Consider the following 21,999-nt stretch of genomic DNA (forward strand, 5'->3'; position numbering starts at 1 on the left):
TTTCCAAAGAGGCACATTTTAAATAAAGATTATTAGGCCCTTATCTATTTTTTTTTTTTTTTAATTTTGTTTCTCAAGAGGCAGGATTTTTACAAAAATTCAAATGGACAACTAAGATCAACAAACAAGAGTCATGATTTTATATTTGGCATGTGAGACTTGATCCACTTTTAAGTTTTTGCAAGAAGGACAAGGACACATCTGAAGTTAAGCTGAATTAAACAGTAGCAAAACCTTCAGTAGTTTGAACATTCTAGTGAGTCTTGCATGTATACAAAAGTAAAAAAAAGAAAAAAAATTCAAATAGCAGACTACAGATTTCTAGACTTGCAGGGCATGCCAAACTGCTGCACCCATATGTACTGTTTCGTTCTCTCAGGTCAGCAGATTGGAGGCTTTTACTTGTTCCAAAAACTGAGGCAAACTCAGAGGTGACTGAGCTTTTGCACCCAAAACTGTGGAATAATTTGCCAATGCACGTTAGCCAGGCTCCTTCACCTATGGATGTTAAATCTCATTTGAAAGCACACTTTTACTCCCTGGCCCTCGACCCAGTGTGAGATGTTGACAGTGACCTTATTTGACTTTTATGTGCTCTTTTATTATTAGTTCTTCTTCTTCTGCACTTTGGTCAGCTTTGCTGTTGTTGTTAAAGCGTTTTCTAAATAAAGTGGTGTGGTATGGTATATTTTTCTCTTTTGTCAGTATAAACCTGCAAGAGCCTGTTTTGCTCTCTTAATCTGACAGGTCAGACACAGCTATCCTGTATAATGACCGCTCAGTGTTGGAGAGTCATCATGTCAGCGCAGCTTACCGCCTGCTGCAGGACGACGATGAAATGAACATCCTCTACAATCTCTCTAAGGATGACTGGAGGTCAGTTATGCAGTTACTTGAACAAACAGATGATAAGAGGCAAAAAGATGGATGAAAGAGCTGAGGAGGGAATTAAAAACCCAAATGTATAAATATCATGTTGGAACAGTCAGAGACGGGTTGGCAGGCAGGCATGAAACAAGGTATGTCTCACAGGGTATGCTGATTCAAAGCCCAAAGTAAAATCATCCCTCATTTCTGCAGGTTAAATGTACTGAAATATCAGCATAATTGGTCGACCTTCAGGGTTCAGTAACTCTATGCTAAATTAAGCTATTATACGGAGGCACATCACAGAAGACAGCTGGAATCCAGTTTCTTATATCATAAGCTGGCACTAATCAAAGCAGATATTATAAATAGCTCTTAATTTACCTTTTTGAAATAATTCAACCTTTAGTACCTGCAAGTTTGACAGTTTATTACATTATTTTATGGCTCATGTTTTCCTCTCCTTTGTTTTCATCTAGAGAGCTGCGGGCTCTGGTTGTGGAGATGGTGTTGGCCACAGATATGTCCTGCCATTTCCAGCAGGTTAAAGCCATGAAGAACTTCTTACAGCAACCTGAAGGGTCAGTTGTCTTTCCTTCACTGCTATCTACAAATCCTGCCCTGAACTCTGTGATTAATGTCTCCATTAATCTGCTATCAGACACAAATTACTAACCACTGGCCATTTAATACCCAATTAAACCTGCCCCGAAGCAGGTAATCGGAGGAACACAATAAACAGTCATTTTCATATGTGACAGCTCTTATGAAACAAACAAAGGATGGTTTTTGGTGCTCCAGTTCTGCTCACTCAAGATAAGATTTAGAAAAAAAAATCAGCATGTTGTTGCCAAAAGTTGCCAAAGGTCATGCATCATAAAGTACAGGTATGCAGCAGGGTATAACTACAGACCCTCTCAGGAACAAACAGTTTATTTTCCAGCCTGTGCTAGAGGTACTGTCAGTTGCAGAGTTATGGTGTGGTCACATTACATTTGGCAGGGTGAAATTTATTTTGCTGTGGAAAAACAGCCAAGGTTGGAAGGTTTTCTGATGTGCTGGAGTTTTGCTACAGCTGATAAGTGAATAGAAAACATTGAACTGCATATATATTGCACAGTTTTTGCTTTTTTCTTTTTTCAAAAATCTCAATGCATTTATATCTATTAGCATCCAAATAAGTGAAATCACAATAGTTTACTTTATCTTACAGTACCAGTTGCAAGTTCAGCTGTACAAAGAAATGATTACGTTTCTGTGATATTGCTGTATGACTTTCAAGTCCAGGATGAACGCTACCTTTTGTTTTTATTGGAACCATTTATTTATGTTGATGCAGAAAGCCTTCTGTTTCCCATTTCATAGAAGACGCCTATGAAAATGTAAAAATATACAAATCTATCCCAATATAGCCATCCAAAGAAGACCGAAAATGTGTCAAATTAGAGCAAAATAGAATGTACTTCCAATAAGAAATTTCAAAGTATGAGTTGAAGATGAACTATATATTCTGCTTTTCTCTCTCCTATTTTGAGCTCATAAGACTATAACAGATTTCACTGGCAGGTCTCGAGGCCATATCATAGACAATATATTATGATAAAAAAAAAGAATGGATGTAGCTTCAGGGTCTGAAAAGTAAATGGGATCATGAAAGAGCAATAAGCCTGAATACTTTGTAATCGCATCAACTGGTTGCAAAAAGCAGCCCAGCTTTTAAGGGCTCAATGGCAAAATGGGGGTACTTCTCACTGGATTTTAGTTATTTTACCTCTGTAAACATGTTCCCAGTAAGTTAACCATCTTGGTCATTAGTTTTGAGTCAGTGAAGTCTTAGTATGAGTTTCATGCAGTAAATTATGCTCCCATGTACATTGAAGTAAATGATAAAGCATGTTATGCCTCACCAGTACTGGACTTGGACCATAAACTGGGCTTGCATTTGCAACAGACCTACTTTACACCAGCTCTGCCAAAATGTAAACAACAACAACCAAAAAGCTTCGGAGACAGAGTGGACACTCAAATAACACCCACTGTAATTTCTACAGTCTCCAATGTATGCCACCAACAATTTAACCCAATTTAAGTGCTAGCTTGGCCGCCCCTTTGTCACATGACCTTCACAGTGTGGATGGTAGCAGTCCCACAAGAGCCTCCCACTGTGCAAGCGTATGGCTCATAGCCTGCATTTAAAAGATGGAAGCTATGAGCCTTGCCCTTTTTAATTAAATATGTTGTTTTGCAGTATGTTTTCTTCAGAAAAACATGCAGAAAAAAAGTGTTTGTTATTTGTTATGATGCATCATCACACCTATAATAAGATTACGTAATTAATTCTGAAATAGTCCATGATGATATTCTCCATATCTGATACCTCTAGTTAGTTTAGATGGAGGACAGCTCCAGTGGGTTTCTTTTGAATATTCTCACTTTGGCTCAGAAAAAGAAAGTACTGCTTTGGCAAGACTAAACACTAGCTAAACAATAAAGCAGAGGCATGTTACTTCCTCTTGCTTTGAAAATTTTTACATATTCTTAAAGAAATTGTGGTGTTGCTATCTTTGAGCACTTCCTCACAGAACTTCCTTGTTACACATTTTGAGCCCACCGCCATTCCTGAGCGACTTATCGCTGCTGTGCATGCAGACGCAGACGTGCAGCTGCCGAATAGACATGAAAGAGCTATCAAGCAGACTATCATATGACACGATGAGTCATACTGCTGATGTAGCTGCAGCACAGAGAGAAGCAGGCTGCAAGGAACTTGTTGACCTTCAGGGTATTCTTTTCATTGTGCTAGTGCCTAACACTCATCGCCATCTGAAAACTGCTTAAACAGCACCAATGTGCAGACAAGTAGCTTCCCAAGAATATATATTGGAATCAATTATATTATGCTTCCTGGATATGTGAATATACATCAAAAACAAAAAGTGCTGACTACTAGGTAATCATCACTCTACAGTACGCACACATGCACATAAATAAGAAATTGCAGTCTGCAGCTGCGATGCTGAATAGACTCTAATGTGAAGTAATTCAAACCAGTATGCTGCAGGCATGCTTAGAGTGCACTTCACGAGTCAATCTGCCACAAATGGAACGAGGGGAAATGTGAGCTTGTCATTCTCACCTCTTTTTAACCTTGTGCTGTGTGTTCATGTGTGCATTTCCGTGTATGTGTGGCTTATCTGACTCTTTCGGCACTGCTCTGTGTTTGTCCCTTCATGCATCAGTCCATTTAACAAGATATTTTGACATGGTTATCAGGTGATCTCTTGCACACCATTTCTGATGAGGAGGACCGATGCATCTTCACACTGTGTTAGAATAAACCTAATCGAGGCAGTATTAACAAAGAGGATTTTTGGATCTTGTGTTTTGAGTTGTCATTTGAGCTCAAGCATTTGTAAGCATATGCTAATCAGTTTCTGTATTTACTTCCAATGGATAATGATTAGTAGAGTCTTTTTTGCATTTTTAGCTTGTAGATCTACACAATAGACCATGCCTAGATGATGAAACAAACCTCATGAATGTATCTGTGCTTCACTTCTTGTTACGAGAGCAGAATTGAAAAAGTTCTATGTCTTCAAGAACCAAAACGTTCAGTTGGCTTCAGTTTTTGCACTCAGAAATACCATAAAAATGTGCACTAACAAGCACAACTGATCCAATCCACTGTTGCACCAAAGTTATTAAGAATATCTGCAAGCCACAGTTTTGAACTGATTGGAAAGTTTCTTCAACACCATGAATACGAACTAGCTGTAGTTTAAGACAATCCTACATACACCAGCCCGTTACTGGAGCAAAATTTCTCTGTGTGGGTAATATTAGCATAAAGCCATTTAGTAAGAAGAGATCAATTTAAGGGATAAGTGATCCAAAAGCAGTCAGAGTAACGGATGGGGGCGTAAAACATACAATGTATTGTAGCCATGCGGTAATACATCCTAACGACAGAGCTCATGTACAGGAGGTTACAATACTGAAAGAAAATTGTGTCACACCAATTTCAAATGTTGTATTATACTCATCTTGCACAGTCAATTGTCATGGAAAGATTGCTTTGCACACTTGAGCAGCTGTGCCACATTTCTTTTCAGCCTCTTTATGTGACCCACAGTTTTTAGGGACTGTGGGACTTAAAAAGTCTCACAGGTATTTATTTTTTCTTCCATAATCCTGCTTCTGAGATGTTTTTGCAGTATTTTCACAACATATTTTTAGTCAGAATTTTTGCCAACTCGGAACTGAAGGCTGCCACGATTTTCAATATGTGGTTATCATGACCAGAAGCATTCACAATATCATTGTGATGTCGAAAGACAACTTGGAAAAAATATCTTCCTGTCAGAAAAAAATTCACCTTTGTTTTTAATTGGTTGTTCTATGAACTACACACATAATAGGAGTTGGAGGTGGTCATAGCTGTCAAAAAAAAAAAACAATTTGCAACCAGTAACACTGATTGTGAATTTTCCCATTGTGGGACAATAAAGGAAAATCTAATCTTATCAATTTATGTCAAATGGCAGTATCATCATATTTTTATTATTAACACAGTATTGGTATTTCTTATTCTTTATTCTCATGTTTATTCTCCTTACCAGTATATTGTCACTCCTCTAGACTGAACTTGACAGACACAACTAAACTGACTCCAAATGTTCTCTCATAACTACAAATGCAAAGTTGATTTAATTTCATCTTTCTACGGTTCTTCCTAAACCAACTGCATCGGTAATGATTTAGGGATGCATATTGCATAATCTGCATAATCTTGTTCAAACTAATGAAAGTCTTTGTTGGTCCTCTTACAATAACAGCTTGTTCTGTCAGAAATGTAACCCACTGTTAGTCAATGTAAATAACAAGGCATTTACAAATCCAGCCTACTTAACTCTCTGATTGTGTGTCTGCTCTAGCATTGACAAGCCCAAAGCTCTCTCCCTGCTGCTGCACACAGCAGACATCAGCCATCCAGCCAAAAGTTGGGACCTCCACCACCGCTGGACCACCTCCTTGCTCGAGGAGTTCTTCAGACAGGTAAGTGGATTTTCACCTGACAGCTCCACCGTGTGCTTCACTGGTAGTTTGGCTTGGGCGTATGTAGAGATAACATGGCATGCTTTTCAGCTAACCATGATACAGCTGTGCTCAGCTCAGCAGTGCTGTTATAAATGATGTGTCTGTCCTTAATTTGGTAGCATTTAGGCTAAATATTGAAAATGTGTTTTCAGTGTTGGATAAAGTTCATTAAAATAAAAATAATTTCTCCTACATCAGTTTGGGGGATAGTCATGGGAATACAAATCACAATGTTGTCATGATACAGTAACGGGTACAACTTTTTGTGTCTTCGAATCAACTTCATTGCATTTAATATAAACCCAAGGGATGCAGGCATTTCTGCATTTTGTAAAATCGGGAACTGAGAATTCTAACTAAAAAAGTTTTGCAAAAAGATCTGTATCTTGCTAAATGTAAGATCTCAGCTACTTAACAGTGTGTGGTTGTTGTCTGATTCTTCTGTTCATGATGCCACATACATTTTCTTTAGACAAATCTGGTCTGCAGGAAGGCCAGTCAAGCACACACACTTACACACACCCACACACACACACACACACACCCACACATGCACTCTGTGCCAGTGAAGTCAGGCTGTTGTAAGTTATGCAGAATCAGGTCTGGTATTGTCCTGCTGAAAAAAACTGCTTAACTCCTGGGAAAGTATGTCGACTTGATGGTTGCAGATGTCTCTCCAAAATTCCAAAATGACAGGCCTCTGCATCAAATGTGCTGGTTGCCCAGGCCACATGCACCGATGCACCTGAATAACCTCACAGATACTGGCGTTGCATCATTGGCTTATTAAAGCGTGGATGATCTTTCTCATCTTTAGTATGCAGAGCCTGACGTGACAGGGATTTTTCAAGGTACTCCCAAGCCCATGTGATTATATTGATTGCAGAGGTATGGTAATTTCTCATTTCCTGTAGATTTGAAGGTCAAATTCATCAAACGATGGTTTCCAGCACTGGCCTTTGTTCACTGAGATTTCCACGACTACCTGAATCTTTAACATTTTACATTTTAGACGATAAAAGGCCAAAATGGTTCTTTTGTTTTTTCACTGATCTTTTACTCTCTGAACAAATTAGGCACATAATGGTGAGCCATGGGCATCCTTGCTTGGAAAAGACTTAACCTGTGATGGATTCTTCTTTTATATCCAATCCTGATGCCCTCACCTTTTGGCAACGTATCTGCTGTTTGAAGATCAGAGAACATTGTTGTTTGGTTGTTCAACAAATATTTCTGTCTTTCTTTGCATCTATTTAATCTGTTAAGTGTATTGTTGGGCTATGAAATTCTATATTTTATATTTTATTTCTGATAAGAGGATGTTGTTCAGTGAAGACACAGAAAATTGAAATTTACATTTCACCGCATTATAGAAAACTTCTTATTCCAGTTGTGCTTTTTGTAAGCCAAATAACTTATTAGCAGCTCCTGATCACAGTTTATCAATGAAGCAACTTCCACTGGGTTTCTTTGATACTGACTGAAACTTGAGCTTGAATAACTCTCAGACAAGTTCAGCTGGAGTACTAAAGAAGTTCTCTAGGAAAGCTTTGTAAGAGCATTCCAAGGAATTTGATACTTATAACTGTGCAAAGTTTGTTTAATACACTGGTAATCTGGAAATATCCCAAGCTGCCTCCATGGGTTAAAGATGTTTGATTTTTTTTTTTGGGGGGGTATTTTTTGCTATTTCAACACAGCCCTCAAAATGACAAGTATGAAAACAGAAGTAGAGTTGTGTCAGGGAGGTGAGAGGAAAAGATTAATGATGGGCTTGCTCCATTTGAGGGTCTCAATAAACAATGCCATCAAGCATGCTTGTAAAGTCGGGCCTGTAACCTGAAACACCTAAATGAAATGTCAATATTATTGGTATCTATATCGTGGCTGTGTTGTAGTTTCACAAACAATTGCACACGTTTGAAGTGCAGTTTTGTCAACTAGGTAGACATATTTGCTAGATTTGACAAGCTGTAGTAATTTCTACTGAAACGTTATGAGGAATTATATGAGGAAATATCATTATTTATATATAAAAACAAAACAGTCAATTTATCTTTCAATTTTAGTTACCTTTTTTACAGAGTTGGAGTAAAACATCAATAATGACAACACAATGATATCGGTGACTAACCGCTTTACTAAGTGCAAATAACTATATGCAGTGACACGCCTAAACATATGATCAAAAACAAAAAGCAGGCACCATGGAAGGGTAAAATGTGGAATATGTTCTCTTTAATAAAACAATGCATTCTGCCTTAAATAATAGATGGTGTATTTTAAATGTCATCAAGGAGGACAGAGGTTGAGATGGTGCCACATTGCTTTTATCTCTTCCGTTATTAATCCACAAGGTTCTCATTATCAGGGCTATTGTCATTGTGACTGCTTTCACAAGACCTTTGTCTCCCGGGATGTGGATTGCCAATAAATAGCTTCAGCAAAGAACATTGCCTCTCAATTGCGCATCTCATCAGTTTTTGACAAATAGGAAGAGAAAATTGAACACATTTTTGGCTTGAAAGCACTGTGGGAGGGGCCCAGACAAATCCAGAGTCTGGTGATACAACTGTGAGCACATGGGGCTTAGTGTGAGTTTGTTTGAAATGTGTGTGGATGCCCAAACGGTACACTGTTTTTTGTTTTTTATTTTTCTGTAATGCTGTACCTATTGGGCGAAACCAAATGATTTTGACTGAGGAAGTTGTTATGTTTCCAGGGGGACAAAGAAGCTGAACTCGGGCTGCCATTCTCTCCTCTCTGCGATAGAAAGTCCACCATGGTGGCACAGTCCCAAATAGGTGAGTGGCTTCTCCAGCTACACTTACATCATTTACAACATTCACAAGTTACACTTGAGAAAGAGGCCTTTTATAAAATAAACATCTAGCATGGAAAGGAATTTTGCAAGAAAGGTGGTCAAAATGGAGACTGGTGGGTAATTATGCAAAACACCTGCAGATATTTATTTCTGGTAAGGAGGGCAGTGCCTGATTCTGAAGCCAAGGCTTTAATTATATTTTATACTGGGAGATATTACATCTGTTGATATTTTTGTTGCATGAATGATTGAATAATTAACTTTTCCTACCGGCTGTGTTCAGATGTATCACCTCTCGAGTCGCTGCTTTAAAGGGTCAATCTTTTTTGAAGTGCGTCAGAAAACCCCAGCAATCTCCACAAAATGTGCTTATTTTTTCAAGAAATTAAGCCATGCCATTAACACTTAATTGTAAAGCATATATCATGCTTCCTATGGTTGAGAATGTAGACATGCTGACATTATCTTTGCTTGATATCTTTGTCACCAGGGTTCATAGACTTCATCGTGGTGCCCACTTTCACCGTGCTGACAGACATGATGGAGCGGATTGTTACGCCACTCATTGACGAGGCCTCCCACTCAGGTCTGGCTGGATTTAGACGCTCAAGGTAAGCTGTGGTGCTTTCTCGTAAAGTTGATTTATGAGAGAAAAGTTTGGCTCTTTATATGCTGCTATGAAGCATAGCTGAGCAGATGGAAGTGGGTGAAGGTATGTAAATCAGAATAGATTTTAATCAACCAGTCTGGTTAATCAAGGATGGAAAATTTAATGTTTTCTACCCTTCACCTCTCATACCTTTCTGAACAACTGCTCGCTCAGTGACACGATTAAACCACAACAGGTTCTCTGCAACAACAACAGCATGTCTAATGGAAGTATTGAGAACAGCAGATGAGCCTCCCATGAGTAATCCATTTCTCTGCGTGGAAATGTCTCTACGTTTCATCTGGCAGAGCCACACACCTTGAAATTGACATTTCAGAGATGCAAGTCCAGTTCACCTCACCGTCCCTGATCAACAATGGACCTTAAAGCTGCATTGGCTTACACAATACCTTCTTGAGTTACAAAAGGAAGTGATTTTGTCTCCAGTGGTTTAATCATTCGGCTCAATACCTTTTCTCCAGCTTTGTGCTAAATTAGGCATGTGCAAGGTTTTGAAAGCAGCAGTACATTACACTTGCTATAGTGTTGTGTATATTTAAGCCTCCCAGAATAAGATAGTTTAGATGAGTTTTCTTTCATGTAAAGTGAGTTTAAATGGAAAAAAGCAGGACATTCTGGTTCTGCATCTTCTCTGGCTCCTATCAGTCCCACCAGCCTTTAACAGGCAAACCGGGTGTAAACACCACATAGTTTTGCCGCAGCTGTAAACACCCGGGTACTTATGGCTTTCCTTTGAATGTTCATTCATGATATTTATTTCTGGTTTCAATCATCTGTAACTATGTCAGCCTGCTTCTCTTTACGCTGCGGTCTTTCTTTCATTCATGCAGCTGATTCTGACAGCTCGTTTTTTTTTTAGCCCAAACAGGAAAAATGACTTTAGTTTTACTGTAGGGATACCAGCTTCAGTCAGTTGATATGCCCACTATTCTGGTCTAAACGGAACTACTAGTACCAGAATGACATACCATTTTGTTCAGGCATTCTTGGTTTCCAGGGTTTTTCCAGGGCTTTGTTTTTTTTTTGTATGAGATTGTGACAACATTTGAAATCTTTTACTGAAATGTTTCAGCAGTAGTTAGAAAAGCCGTCAGCATGTTTTGCTATATGTTTTGTGACCCCTTAAATGGATTCTATCACTAATTAGCGCTGCGATTGAACAAAGTTGGAGGAATTAAGAGATGTATTAAAGATAAAGTAGATGCAATATAGTGCCTTCTATTCACATTAAACATGTTGGATCCTACATTTTCTATAATGCAAATTAATGTGATGTAAAAATGATGCATCCTGATAAATTAAGAAAATCTTAAAAAATCTGAAAGAAGAGATATTTGACATGTTTAAGAAATCTCTCATGTGGTAGTTTCAGTCCAACAGTTGGTAAATCAAAGTTTTGCCAAAGCCAGTCGAGGAAATAGCAAAAACATCTTTCATGGATTATTGAAAGCCTTCCGTGTTGGTGCTTACTATGAACACATACTCTCCAATTCTGATGCTACAAGAATCTACACTCACTTCTTCAATCCTTTGATCCATGTTTTCTTTTTGTGTGTTCAGAGTTTCTGGTCTTTTGCATGGTTTGGTTTAATCAAAGTTTCTTTGATTTACTCTGTTTTGCATTCTTAGTTGGTGGTGTTTTTGGCTCCTTAGTTGCTCTCCTTTCAGTGTTCTTAGTTGGTATTTTATTTGAGCCTTTCCCTTGTATTGTGTTTTAGACTCTGGTTCCAGTCATTACTCTCAGTTATCCCCAGTTCCCCAATTTGGTTCTCAGCTCCACTTTCACACCTGTCTCCACTCAATCAGCCACAGCAGAAATCACTTCCTCATTAGTTCCCCTCTGTATATATTCCCCTTGATTATTCTCAGTCCTGGTCAGATCCTTGTCATTATCACCATTCCGTCATCTACTTTAGCTCTGTTTTCTAGTTCCTTAATGCTCTGTTTTTTTCTCCATGTCAGGTTGTTTTTGGCTTCCGAATTCAGCCTTGCTTTCCTTTTCTTTTTAAAAAATCCTTAGGACTCATCTGTTGCTTCCGTATTCCTACCTCCTGCATTTGGGTCCTCCATACCATCCACCACAAACACTGTGACAGTTGCATTGTTGGCTGTCATCTTACCTATGACCTGTTTAAAGTAGCCAGTGTGATGCTCTTACTGATCTGAAACTATTGTACCTCGACTACAGTCCCGTAGATTGCGATCTGTTGTTTTTTATAAATTTCATAAGAGTCCAGTCGAGTAACCACGGCAGTATCTTTCCGTAAACTTTTAGAGCCTTCTAAATCACGCTCCAGAAGGGGAATTTTACAAAGTCTAAATCTGTGGGCTGCAGAGCAAGCTGCAGTCCCTGCCACTCATGATTTGAAAGCTTTGTGGGATGTAAACAGGAAGTTTATTGTTACCATGGAGTCAGTGAGTTATGTTGTACATTTTGTCTAAATAACATCTTTAAATGTATGTCGTATTAGGTTTTGACTGTAGCTTTATGAAATATGCTCACAGATCAATGGACAACAATCACTAGATTAATTAGATACTAAACAAAACTGAAAATTGTGATGATTCTCAGGGTAGTTAAGGTGTCATAATTTATCCTGTTCATACTGCAAATGTCACTCATTAAACTGGTTTCACATATGGAATTGTGACAAGTAAACTGTGCTTTATGCATAAACAAATCAACTTTTCAGTGGTTGACATTGTCAGATCAAGTTTTTGATGTATGGTATAAAATATTTTTAAATCTTATTCTATTGACATCAGCCAAAGCTTTAATTTAAGGTGTGATTACAAATAGAACATTTTAAAAAAGACATGAGTGCTGATGTTAGTATTCATTATAAATCACTGTGTGTGAGAAGCCACGCAGAGCTGCTTGTTTGACTCTAAACTCGCAGTCTGAAGTTTTAACTCCATTTTGCCATCTTTTTTTGTCTCTGCAGTCTGAACAGTATTAGCTCAGATGAAACCAAGAGGCACAGTGTCAAGAGCATGGGCTCCGATAGCAGCTCGTCAGGCCAAAGCTCTCTACTGTCAGTGGACATGAAGAACTTCAAGGCCTTATGGAATGAGGAGGTTTATCAGAACAGGGAGAGATGGAAAGCCCAGGCTGCTAAAGGTACAGTACATCCTGTAATACTGGTGATGGTTGACATTTGAGGCTATAGTAAAACTGATCTGTCTGAGCAGATTGTAACTTCAGACTGTGGAAAAAATGAGGTGGTCTCAAGGTCTGCACTGATCCTAGTTTACTCAGATAGGGATTTAACCAATATTTTTACAGTGGTTAAGCATCTTTCGGGTTGTTTTTTCCAACAATCAACGATCGTTTTGGTTTCCTCTTGTGAACAGAAGTGTCATTTTATTTTCACAGCAGGCAGCAGTTTTCAGTCCGCACGCATTAAATTGGCAATAAGCTGGTGATGATAGTGGAGTTTTTAGCAGCAAGATACTTCTTTCAGTAGTTGAGGAAGGCCCAAAATAGCTAAAAGGGAGTTTTGTACTTAGAAAAATAATGGTGTGAATAAACAACTTCTAAGTCGATCGTGAAACCTCAGAGTAATGCACTTACAGTCATTTTCAGTTTAATCATAACTGTACAAGGGGAGAGAGAATTTGGTTCTTTTTTTAGTTCTTCAAGACATTTCACCTATCTCCCACCAGTCCTTCTGACTAAAAATCAGTCCACAGCTTGTTTTGACTGCCACCAAGTGGTCAAAAACGTTTAAGCCTCAGCAGAGTTTTAAAAAACCTGTGAGTGAGCAGCTCCCTCAACTTTCACTGATTAAGACTAAGACATCAATAACTAATGTACATTAAGACACTCTTGCTGAACTGCCTCTATGCCCCATGTGACCTCAGAGGCAGAGGAGAGAGCTAAAAAGGAAGCAGAGGAGCGAGCTCAGCAGGAAGAGGCCATGGAGCCCCAAGAGGTCCACACCGAGTCAGAGCACCCCGAACCAAAGGAGGACAAACTGGAGAGGGAGACACCCAAGTCAGCAGAGGTCAGCAGACTACTAGATAGTAACTCAGGGGAACCAGAACATGGAGCGCTGCCCGGGAGCACCACGCACCAGAATTCCCTGCTGCAGAACGGTACATAATCTCGTTGCATGACCTGTTTGCAGGAGATGGGACAAAAGTTGTTGTCTCTACATGTGCAATGAAGGCATTGTACCTCGACACACATGCACGTTGTAGCTAAGTGGGCATGAAAGCTACACTGAACTTTTTTTATTTTTTTTAGTTTAGATTTAGGTAATCTGCCAATGTTTTGTGCTAATTCACCTGATGAGTACCAGTTACCTCTGTGTTGACAGCCTACTCTATCTACAGCTATGCATTGTGCCTATACTAGCTAAGGATGTAATGGCAGGTGGGACTGGATCTTACCTTCATTATTGAAAAATGTGATCGTCATTTTCCCAACTAATCTCTTAAAACTCCGAAAACAGTATCATACTGAAAGGGGAGAGTTGACATCCTCATAGGTCTTGTTTAAACAAAGAAATAGTATCAAAAATTTAAATCTATTCCTCATATTTAAATGTTTGGCATGGCTGAACCTTGTGAAAAGCTAGAACTAATACATATGTGGAACTTCTTTTTTTCTACTATTCTGCAATCCAAATAGGCATGGACTGTCTTAAGCTTACCGTTTAGCTATAATACAGAGATTGTGTAGATTTGTTTTGTGAATTGACATTTTTAAACCAATGTTGAAATTAGCCGCACAAGTAAGTTCTCTCTTTTTTTTAACATGTGTGATTTTTCTAAACGAACAAATGTTTGTCACTTGTCCACATTCTGTCATGTCACTCCTCTTTTTTGGCGGTAACACATATTGTATCAGTGTGTTCTATCTCTTTTGAAAGGAAATGGTGAAGCAACAGCAAACCTGTTGGAGGGTTGCCACTTCGCTTCAGATGACTTACTGTCAATACAAAGCTTGTACATTTAAATGAACAAATAATTCCTTAGCAGAGTCTCTGGGGATAAACATTGTTGTTCCTAAGAAGATTCTAAAAAAAACTGTGCAGTGCACATGTTTCCTGCCAATGAATTTATCTTCAAATTCAGCATGACAAATAAAACAAGCACTGTTTTTGCAGGAGAGTTGTCAGGAGGAGCTGAATCTCCAGACAGCGAAGAGAATAAGAACAAAGAAATGAGTGGTGAGTTTAATTCCGTAGCCTTAAATGACTGACAGAAAATCGAACCAGAGACTCTGTGTCATGACTTCAGGAAAAAATCTATGTTTGTGTGGAAAAAATCTCCCATAAAAGTATGAATAGGAAATCTTATTATTAAAAAATCTATATTGCCTGTATAAAGATGATCACTTTTAAGATGCATAATATTATAAATTGTTAATAATTCTTTTGTGCTTCATCTAAGCAGAGGAAGTGATGGAATAACCAAGCTGGGGAGCATCATGGCCACACTGTGGGCCTGCTGTTGTCGACCTGAACCTGCTGTTAAATCCTATGAGGGACCTCTATTTTGAAAGGAAGGCCATTAGCTGGACTGTGTTGCCCTCTACAGGTCACTGAGAAACTGACACCTTTGCTTCCATTGTTTCTTTACTTCATTGTCCAACCTTTATTGCTTTTGCTTTGGTTTTACAACATTTATCATGTTTTTACAGTGTATGCAGAGTTATGTGCATTACTCCCTCCCTCCTGCTTACTGATGAAGACTATTAAGAGGAGTTAATTACCTTAAAATGGCACAGAGGTAGAGGGGAGCCTTTAGCAGGTAGCTGTTTCTATTAGTGTGTTTTTTTTTTTTCTTTTCTTAATCATTATTTTACTTCACTGTATGTTGTATGTTTAGCTCAATCACAGACATGTAGCTGTCGTGAAAGTCCTACTATAATCTTTGCAGCAATTACTAACATTTATATGTTTAGATGATTAATCAAATGTGTTATTCATTTATTTTGGTTCCTGCAAATGAATCATATAAATGTAGATCTGTGTGGACTGTAGAATAGATTAAGAGGGACTTTTACAACTGCTGCACAGCATGTACAATATATATGTATGTACAGTACGGTGTGGTTAAATCCACAAATCCTTAGCTCTGCTATCTTATCAACTCCCCGAACGAACCCATTTTCATGTAGAAATCTTGTTGCTGTGCGTTGGGAGCCTCTCATGTTTGCTGAAACTGGGACATGTTTACTGTCTAATCGCTTCTCTCAGACATTGTGCAGCTCCAATGCATTTGTGTTCCTTGCAGCCAGGTACATGTTGTTTTTTGTGAGTGTTTCTGTCCTCTTCACTATAAATATTAAAAGTTTGTACATCTATGGATAGGAGGTGGAGCAGTAATCCATCCAAAGTAACAGGAATATTTTTGGGGGGGGATATAACGTAGGTGTAAATTAGAGATGAGCTTTTGCAATTGAAACATATCACACAGGTAAATGCATTCAAGTTTTTGTAAGACATGTTTTTTGTTGATTTTTAAAAAAAATTGTTTTGCATTCATTATGTCCTTTATGATTCATGCACTAGATGTGTCTAATATCGTCACACTATGTATTCTTCTTGATGCCTTCTAATGTGTGTTTAAGCTGTAGCAAAAGTCAACATTGTTGCTGAATTAGAGGGAAATCTCTCTCTGTTTAATTTTTTTTATTTTTGCAGTGCAGTTTTGTCACAGCAGTTTCACCTTTTCGGCACAATGTTTTTTCAACGTGTTTACAGTACGCTCATACATCTCTTAGCTGGCCGGACCCGTCATGCTTCTGTGGTGCATCTGAGGCTCCAAGTCTGAACTGTACCTGCTTCTTAGTTGTTTGCCAGGTTTTTAAGGCTTGTAATGTCGTGTATAGATGATCCAATTTTTGCTTATTGTTGATATGTAACATAACAAACCCCTGCAATGCTGGCTCAGCTTTCACTGTGTACCTAATATATGTGATTGGATGGAAAGAAAGGAAGCTTTTTGGCAGTATTTGCAAAATGATTGACTTTTTTTTTTTTTGTTTTTCCTGAAACCATAAACTTTTATTTTTCCTTGTGTTCTTTTGGTATGAAAATCCAACCATTTATTATACTGACATTAAGCTCTTGGAAGACTTAAAGCTTATTCTAAGGTATATTATAGATGTGTACAGCTGAGCATACTCGTACATATAGTGATATGTATAGTGTAAATGGGATTGAAAAAGGCTAAACACTTAAAACCTAAAATTGATATGAAATTGTAGGAAACAGAGATTGCTTTTTAGCCTTTTTGTTTTAATACTCTTCCGATTATTTTATTTTTATTTTTTTTTATTGCAACAGGATAATGGTTAAAACCACATGCTACTTTCTACCTAAAATATACAGTCAGTGGTTAGCAAGCCATCTGGCTGAATGTGTGCCTCTATCTGTACTTTCCATGTCACACCTTCCAACTGTACGAAATTTAGTGATGTCATTTGAACCTGCTCTGATCCAGGGGCAGTCAAACAAACTAGTTAATATCCTCTGACCTTGTTTCACGCGAAAGAGTCAACAGAAACTGTTTGTTAAGCAGTTTATGTTGCAGAGTATAGTATTTATAATGATACATTTTGTGCTATATTTGGCTCATTTTCATTTAGAGAACTCTTTGTTCAGTGCTGTTTTGTGTATGTATTTTATTAGTTTAACTGTACAGTGTGCTCCTTTTTGATGCTCAGAGGATAGTTTTTGTGAGCACGCTGTCCTTTTTTTGTTTTAATTTTGTCTCTCCTCTTTGTCTTTCATCTATTTGTCATGTTTTGCCCCCACCAGCTTTGAAGTCAGAAAAGTTAAAGTGGTTTAAAAATGTAATTTAAAGTGCAACTATCTTTAAACATTAGACTTTAAACATCTTCAAAATAGACTGCCTAACACCTGGTAAAGCAGAATATATTTTCTTTACCAAGACATGTACAGTCTTGTAGTTTGCTCTACCTTCCACTTGCTACTGTGATAGCCTACTGTATGAGCATTTAAAAGGACTTTATACCGACCATAATAGGAAGCATAGCTGTATTGCTGACTTGTAAAGAACATGGTGTTTTGTAATGGTTACTGTTGAATGCTTTGTTTTCTTGTTTAGTCAGAATCACCCTGTAACGACTGATTTTAACTGTTCTAGTGACTGAGAGTAGATGGATGTAAAGCGTGTGTGTGTGCGTGTGTGTATCTGCCACTAAATACTTCATGTGCATTTTTGATCTCCTCACTGTGACTACTTGCTCTGTTGATGAGTGTGCTGAAGTGTGTGTGTTTGTGAGAGAAAGGGGGATAAACAGAAAGTGGACTCTATGAAGCTGCCTGAACAATTTGTTTAATCTGATAACCCAACAAGCTGATACCACTGATATGTTTGCTTTTATAAAAACTGTAGCACTCAGTATTATGTGGGTGAAGTAACAAAGACACGGATGACACATTTGAAAAAAACAAATAAGACAAATTCGCAGACAGCTGGTTGATTATCATCCACTACATCCCAGAGTCGAGAGAATGACTGGGAGTGAATGTGTGTGTTTGCATGAGTGTGCATGCATGTGTGTGTCACTGTACCGTGTCGGCCAGGCGGCCGCGTGTGCCACCCTGCTCTGTGACTGCACAGCCGTATCAATAAATCTGGACTCAAAGGGCTCAGATCACGTGTGCCTGTCTTCATTTCTGCACAACCACAGTGTGACACGCTTAAAGGGACCTTCCCCTATTTTTATACAAAAGGATAGTCTTTGAGCCTGGAGTCTAAAAAAATACAGTCACCAGATGAGCTGCAGATAAACTGGGTTATTTGCAGCTCAAAACAAGGATGTGGAGTTTTAGAGACAACTAAGAGGAATTTTGAGACCTGGTGAATCTAAAGCTGTAGTAAAAATGTTTTCAAGCCTCATGACAGAATAAACACTCATGAGAGCTTTGAAACTGAAAAAATTGCTATAATGTCCTACAGAAATGTATTTCTCATTGCATTCAGTTATCAAATTTTTTGAGACGGTAATATCCATGAATCGTGAGAAAAATGTGCCTTATTGAAGCATCCTGATAAAAGGTGTGTAAACTTCTTGCAGGAACACGACAATTTAGTTTTTTGCTCAAGTAATCGCTTTTACAACTTTTATATAAACAGGACAAACAGTCACAGCAGTAAAACGTTCACTGTTCACTAGTTGTGATAAGATGTCACCACATCGCCACAGTTCCCATTAAAAGTTAAAAAAGATAAACTTAAGTGTCAAAAGCAGAAAATTGTCATTTTTGCGGAAACATTTAAAAAAAAGTTTTGCTCTGATTGAATCATCATTACTGTAGTGGTGGGACCCAGCAGTTTGACAGCATTAACCTTGAGGACACAAACTGGATCATCTTCAACTCTTCTAATTAATCTCTCCCATTTCATGCACATGGAAAACTTCAGGTTTCACTGGTTCTTTCTTGTTTGTATTGCCTCTAATGTTAGTGGTAAAATGATGCACTCCCTGTTTTAGTGATTCAGTCCTGCTCTGCTGATGTCTGACAGGTCGGTTGTCAGCACAAAACTGGCACTTCTGGGTCCTGTTTTAACTCGCCTTTGTTAATTCTGACCCAGCTGTTTGAGTCTTTAAAATCTGTTAGGAGGTGCTATTTTGTACTTGAACTTTAAATGAAAAAGACAAACTGAGAGGAGATTCCAAACCATGATTTGCATTAGTTTGGCAGATCATGTAATTGTGCTAAAAAGAGTTGGATGTCCCTGCATCATTCAGTGTGCTTCAGTGCTTCTACACTTTGGTGAGCTAGCTTAGACAGACGATAAATCACTGAAACAGTATTGTTGGCGAGCTGGTAGATCATACACCTGTGGATGTTGTCAGACATCAAGTTCTACTGAGTTCTGTAGGTAAGCCTGACTGGACATGCAGAAGACTTTTAAGTGGTAAACATAAACCTGCTATTAAAATGCATTAAAGAAAACAACAAACCAAGTCTGACTTCTGACAAAACACATCTCAGAAAATACAACTGTGTTTGTGTTCGTGGGTTTGAGCTCCCCGAAAGGCTGATGTGGCCTCTGAAACTTTTTTCGTGTTTACAGCGTATTTTTTTTTCATAGAAATAAAAAGCAGGAAAGATCCTTTTTCTCTTTCTAGAATAAACCAAATTATACATATATTTTTACAACTATTGGAAGCCTGCAGTTTGCGTGACAAATCAACTCCAACATGAGCATGACTCACAGTAACTGATCCACTAGATGTCTCTGTTAGACCTTAAATCACACCAAAGCCCCTCAAACAACACAGCTCGCAGCCTCTGAGGGCCTGTGGCTCTGAAAAGATCAACGAACCAAAAGTATACTGTATCGCCCTCCCAAAACAGTCTACAACGTATAGCTCTTTATTTCCATGTAGGAAACTCACAAACATTAGACACAGAGTGCATATTCATCACCAGTAGCATGCATATTCATAGGCAGGTTGATGGAGCTTGTTGAGGGATGTGTATGACTTCTCAGCGCAGTGCTGAGTGCCGGAGCAGAAGGCGAATGTTAATTCAATTATACGGCAGCTGTTCCTTGGTGCCCATGGCCACTGTGTTTGCACTAGAACAGAAATCTTGTATTAGGTCCCTCGCCATAAAAGACCATTGCCAGGCATGAGAATGGGGATTGCCTGTAACCAAAAGCTATCAACAGTATTTTAAAGGGCTTTTAATGCTTATTTCTGGCCTTATTGGCGTATTTGGTGCAGCAGCAAAGTAAGATTTATGAGGCGTTTTTTGTTGTTGTTTTGGCTCACTTTTGATTTACAGAGCTGTTGTTTTTTGTCGTTACTCTATTAAGTCAGCTTGATACCCAAATGTGCAAATGAGTTTCTTTGCTGTATTAACTCCAGTCAAGGTTGGCTGGAAAGAGAATGCATCCTATGGTGACTGCTCCATCATGTTGTCTTTTTTTGCTCTTTGTATGCTTGCTGTGGAGTCATGCTCGTGACCTTTAAGCATAAATGAGGCAACTTGTGTCCCATTCTGTATATCTAAATGTTTTTCTGTACGTGGCAAGTAAAGAGAGGAAAACAAGATTATTTAGATTTAGAAACAGCAAACAACTTGCTTACATCTGTGTGTGTGTGTGTGTGTTTCTGTGTTCATGCTCCACCCTACCTCCTGTCCCAGGCTTGGGCTGAGCTCCAGTACTGCTTGATGGAGGATGAGTGGGAGGATGCAGGGGGAGAGGGTGCGAAGGCATCCACCAGCCTGTCCCTTCATTACCCGGCTCCCTGAGACTTGCTCTGTGTGATTTAATCACTGAGCCACTGGCAGGTAAAACTGCTCTGATCTTACCTGGACCTGCTAATCGGCTTGCTTTTCCTTCATCAAAAGGACAGCAAACACACCTGCAGAATGGCGCGCTTGGCTGCACATAATGTATGTCAAATACAATTTTAAATGTATTTTCTAAAATAAATTTAGAGCTATTTAGACTAAAAAAAAGCTACATATTACAAGACTGACCTGGATGTTCTATTTGAATATCTAATTAAAGTTTAGTATCTTTGGATTTTTGGATCACAGTTTTTTATATACTGATCTAAACTAAGGCTGAAAAATCAAATACACAAGTTTAGTATCTTTGGATTTTCTTTGGATTTTTGGATCACAGTTGGATCACAGTTTTTTATATACTGATCTAAACTAAGGCTGAAAAATCAAATACACAAGTTCAGAGAATTTAAGAAAGCAAAAAAAAAAAAAAACAGGAATCAGTAACAAAGCCTAACATGACAAAAATATTTCAGAAAAAAATGAAGAAGACACAACAACAAAACCATTAGCACAAAAAAGGGTCATGAAACAAGAACAACACAAATGTAAAAAAAAAAAAACAACAGAAAGCAGAAACAATAAATGCAATGTTTCAGAAAAAAAGTGTGTTTGTTTTTCAGTTGTGTGTAATATGTTCGTCTTTTCTAAAGTTAGAGTATGTGACTTTGGTCTTTTAGAACGATCACTGCTAAGGAGCAGGATTTCACCAGAAGAGATGTGTGTTTATCAAATGATTCATTTGTAGTGCAGCTTATCAGATGACAACTGGAGGGAGAAAAACTCAGTAACTGAACTGAATTTTAACTGAACGATCATTGAGAAAAACAGTCGACTGACATTAACATAAACATACTCATAATTTTGAGCTTACTCCTGAAACTACATTTAAAGTTTACACCATACGGTTAGCTTGTTTTTTGGTAAAAAACTTGAATTCCTTTCACATGTACATTCTGCTCAGAATACACATCATGGACAAAAGTCGCAAATTCTCTGCAGTGAAGAAAAGCAACACCTTTATTTACTCTTGTTTCGGCTCTTTAAATATTTTCACTTATTTTGTGATTTTGCATCTTTGCTGCTGAATGCAGTTACTTTGTGGGGGGGGTGGTTTTGCTTTCCAAGAGCTTTAATTATTGTTGTTAGCTGGCTGTTTGTTTTTAGCTACTGCCAGTGCAGGCTACTGCTCCTGCTTCTTCTTCTTCTTCTTCTCCTTCTGTTAGCTCCAGAGCTGACTAGACACTATG

General features: G+C 38.3%; 1 protein-coding gene across 6 annotated transcripts in view; it reads left to right on the forward strand.

Moving 5' to 3' along the window:
* Positions 1-18,087, forward strand: part of pde1cb (phosphodiesterase 1C, calmodulin-dependent b) — a 78,655-nt gene extending 60,568 nt beyond the window's left edge. For 3 of the 6 annotated variants that reach the window (XM_072364236.1, XM_072364234.1, XM_072364237.1), the window contains 9 exons: positions 748-876; positions 1,347-1,448; positions 5,802-5,922; positions 8,687-8,768; positions 9,279-9,399; positions 12,404-12,579; positions 13,323-13,556; positions 14,573-14,635; positions 14,859-18,087. In XM_072364236.1, the coding sequence (XP_072220337.1) occupies positions 748-876; positions 1,347-1,448; positions 5,802-5,922; positions 8,687-8,768; positions 9,279-9,399; positions 12,404-12,579; positions 13,323-13,556; positions 14,573-14,635; positions 14,859-14,878 (1,048 nt within the window). In that variant the 3' untranslated portion in view covers positions 14,879-18,087. The remainder of the gene's footprint in view (positions 1-747; positions 877-1,346; positions 1,449-5,801; positions 5,923-8,686; positions 8,769-9,278; positions 9,400-12,403; positions 12,580-13,322; positions 13,557-14,572; positions 14,636-14,858) is intronic. The other 3 variants (XM_072364239.1, XM_072364238.1, XM_072364235.1) reach the window with 3 other exon arrangements.
* The last annotated feature ends 3,912 nt before the right edge of the window (positions 18,088-21,999 follow it).

The sequence above is a fragment of the Leuresthes tenuis genome, unplaced genomic scaffold (assembly GCF_036924035.1).
Source record: "Leuresthes tenuis unplaced genomic scaffold, fLeuTen1.0.hap1 SCAF_14, whole genome shotgun sequence".
In the NCBI taxonomy this organism is placed as follows: domain Eukaryota; kingdom Metazoa; phylum Chordata; class Actinopteri; order Atheriniformes; family Atherinopsidae; genus Leuresthes; species Leuresthes tenuis.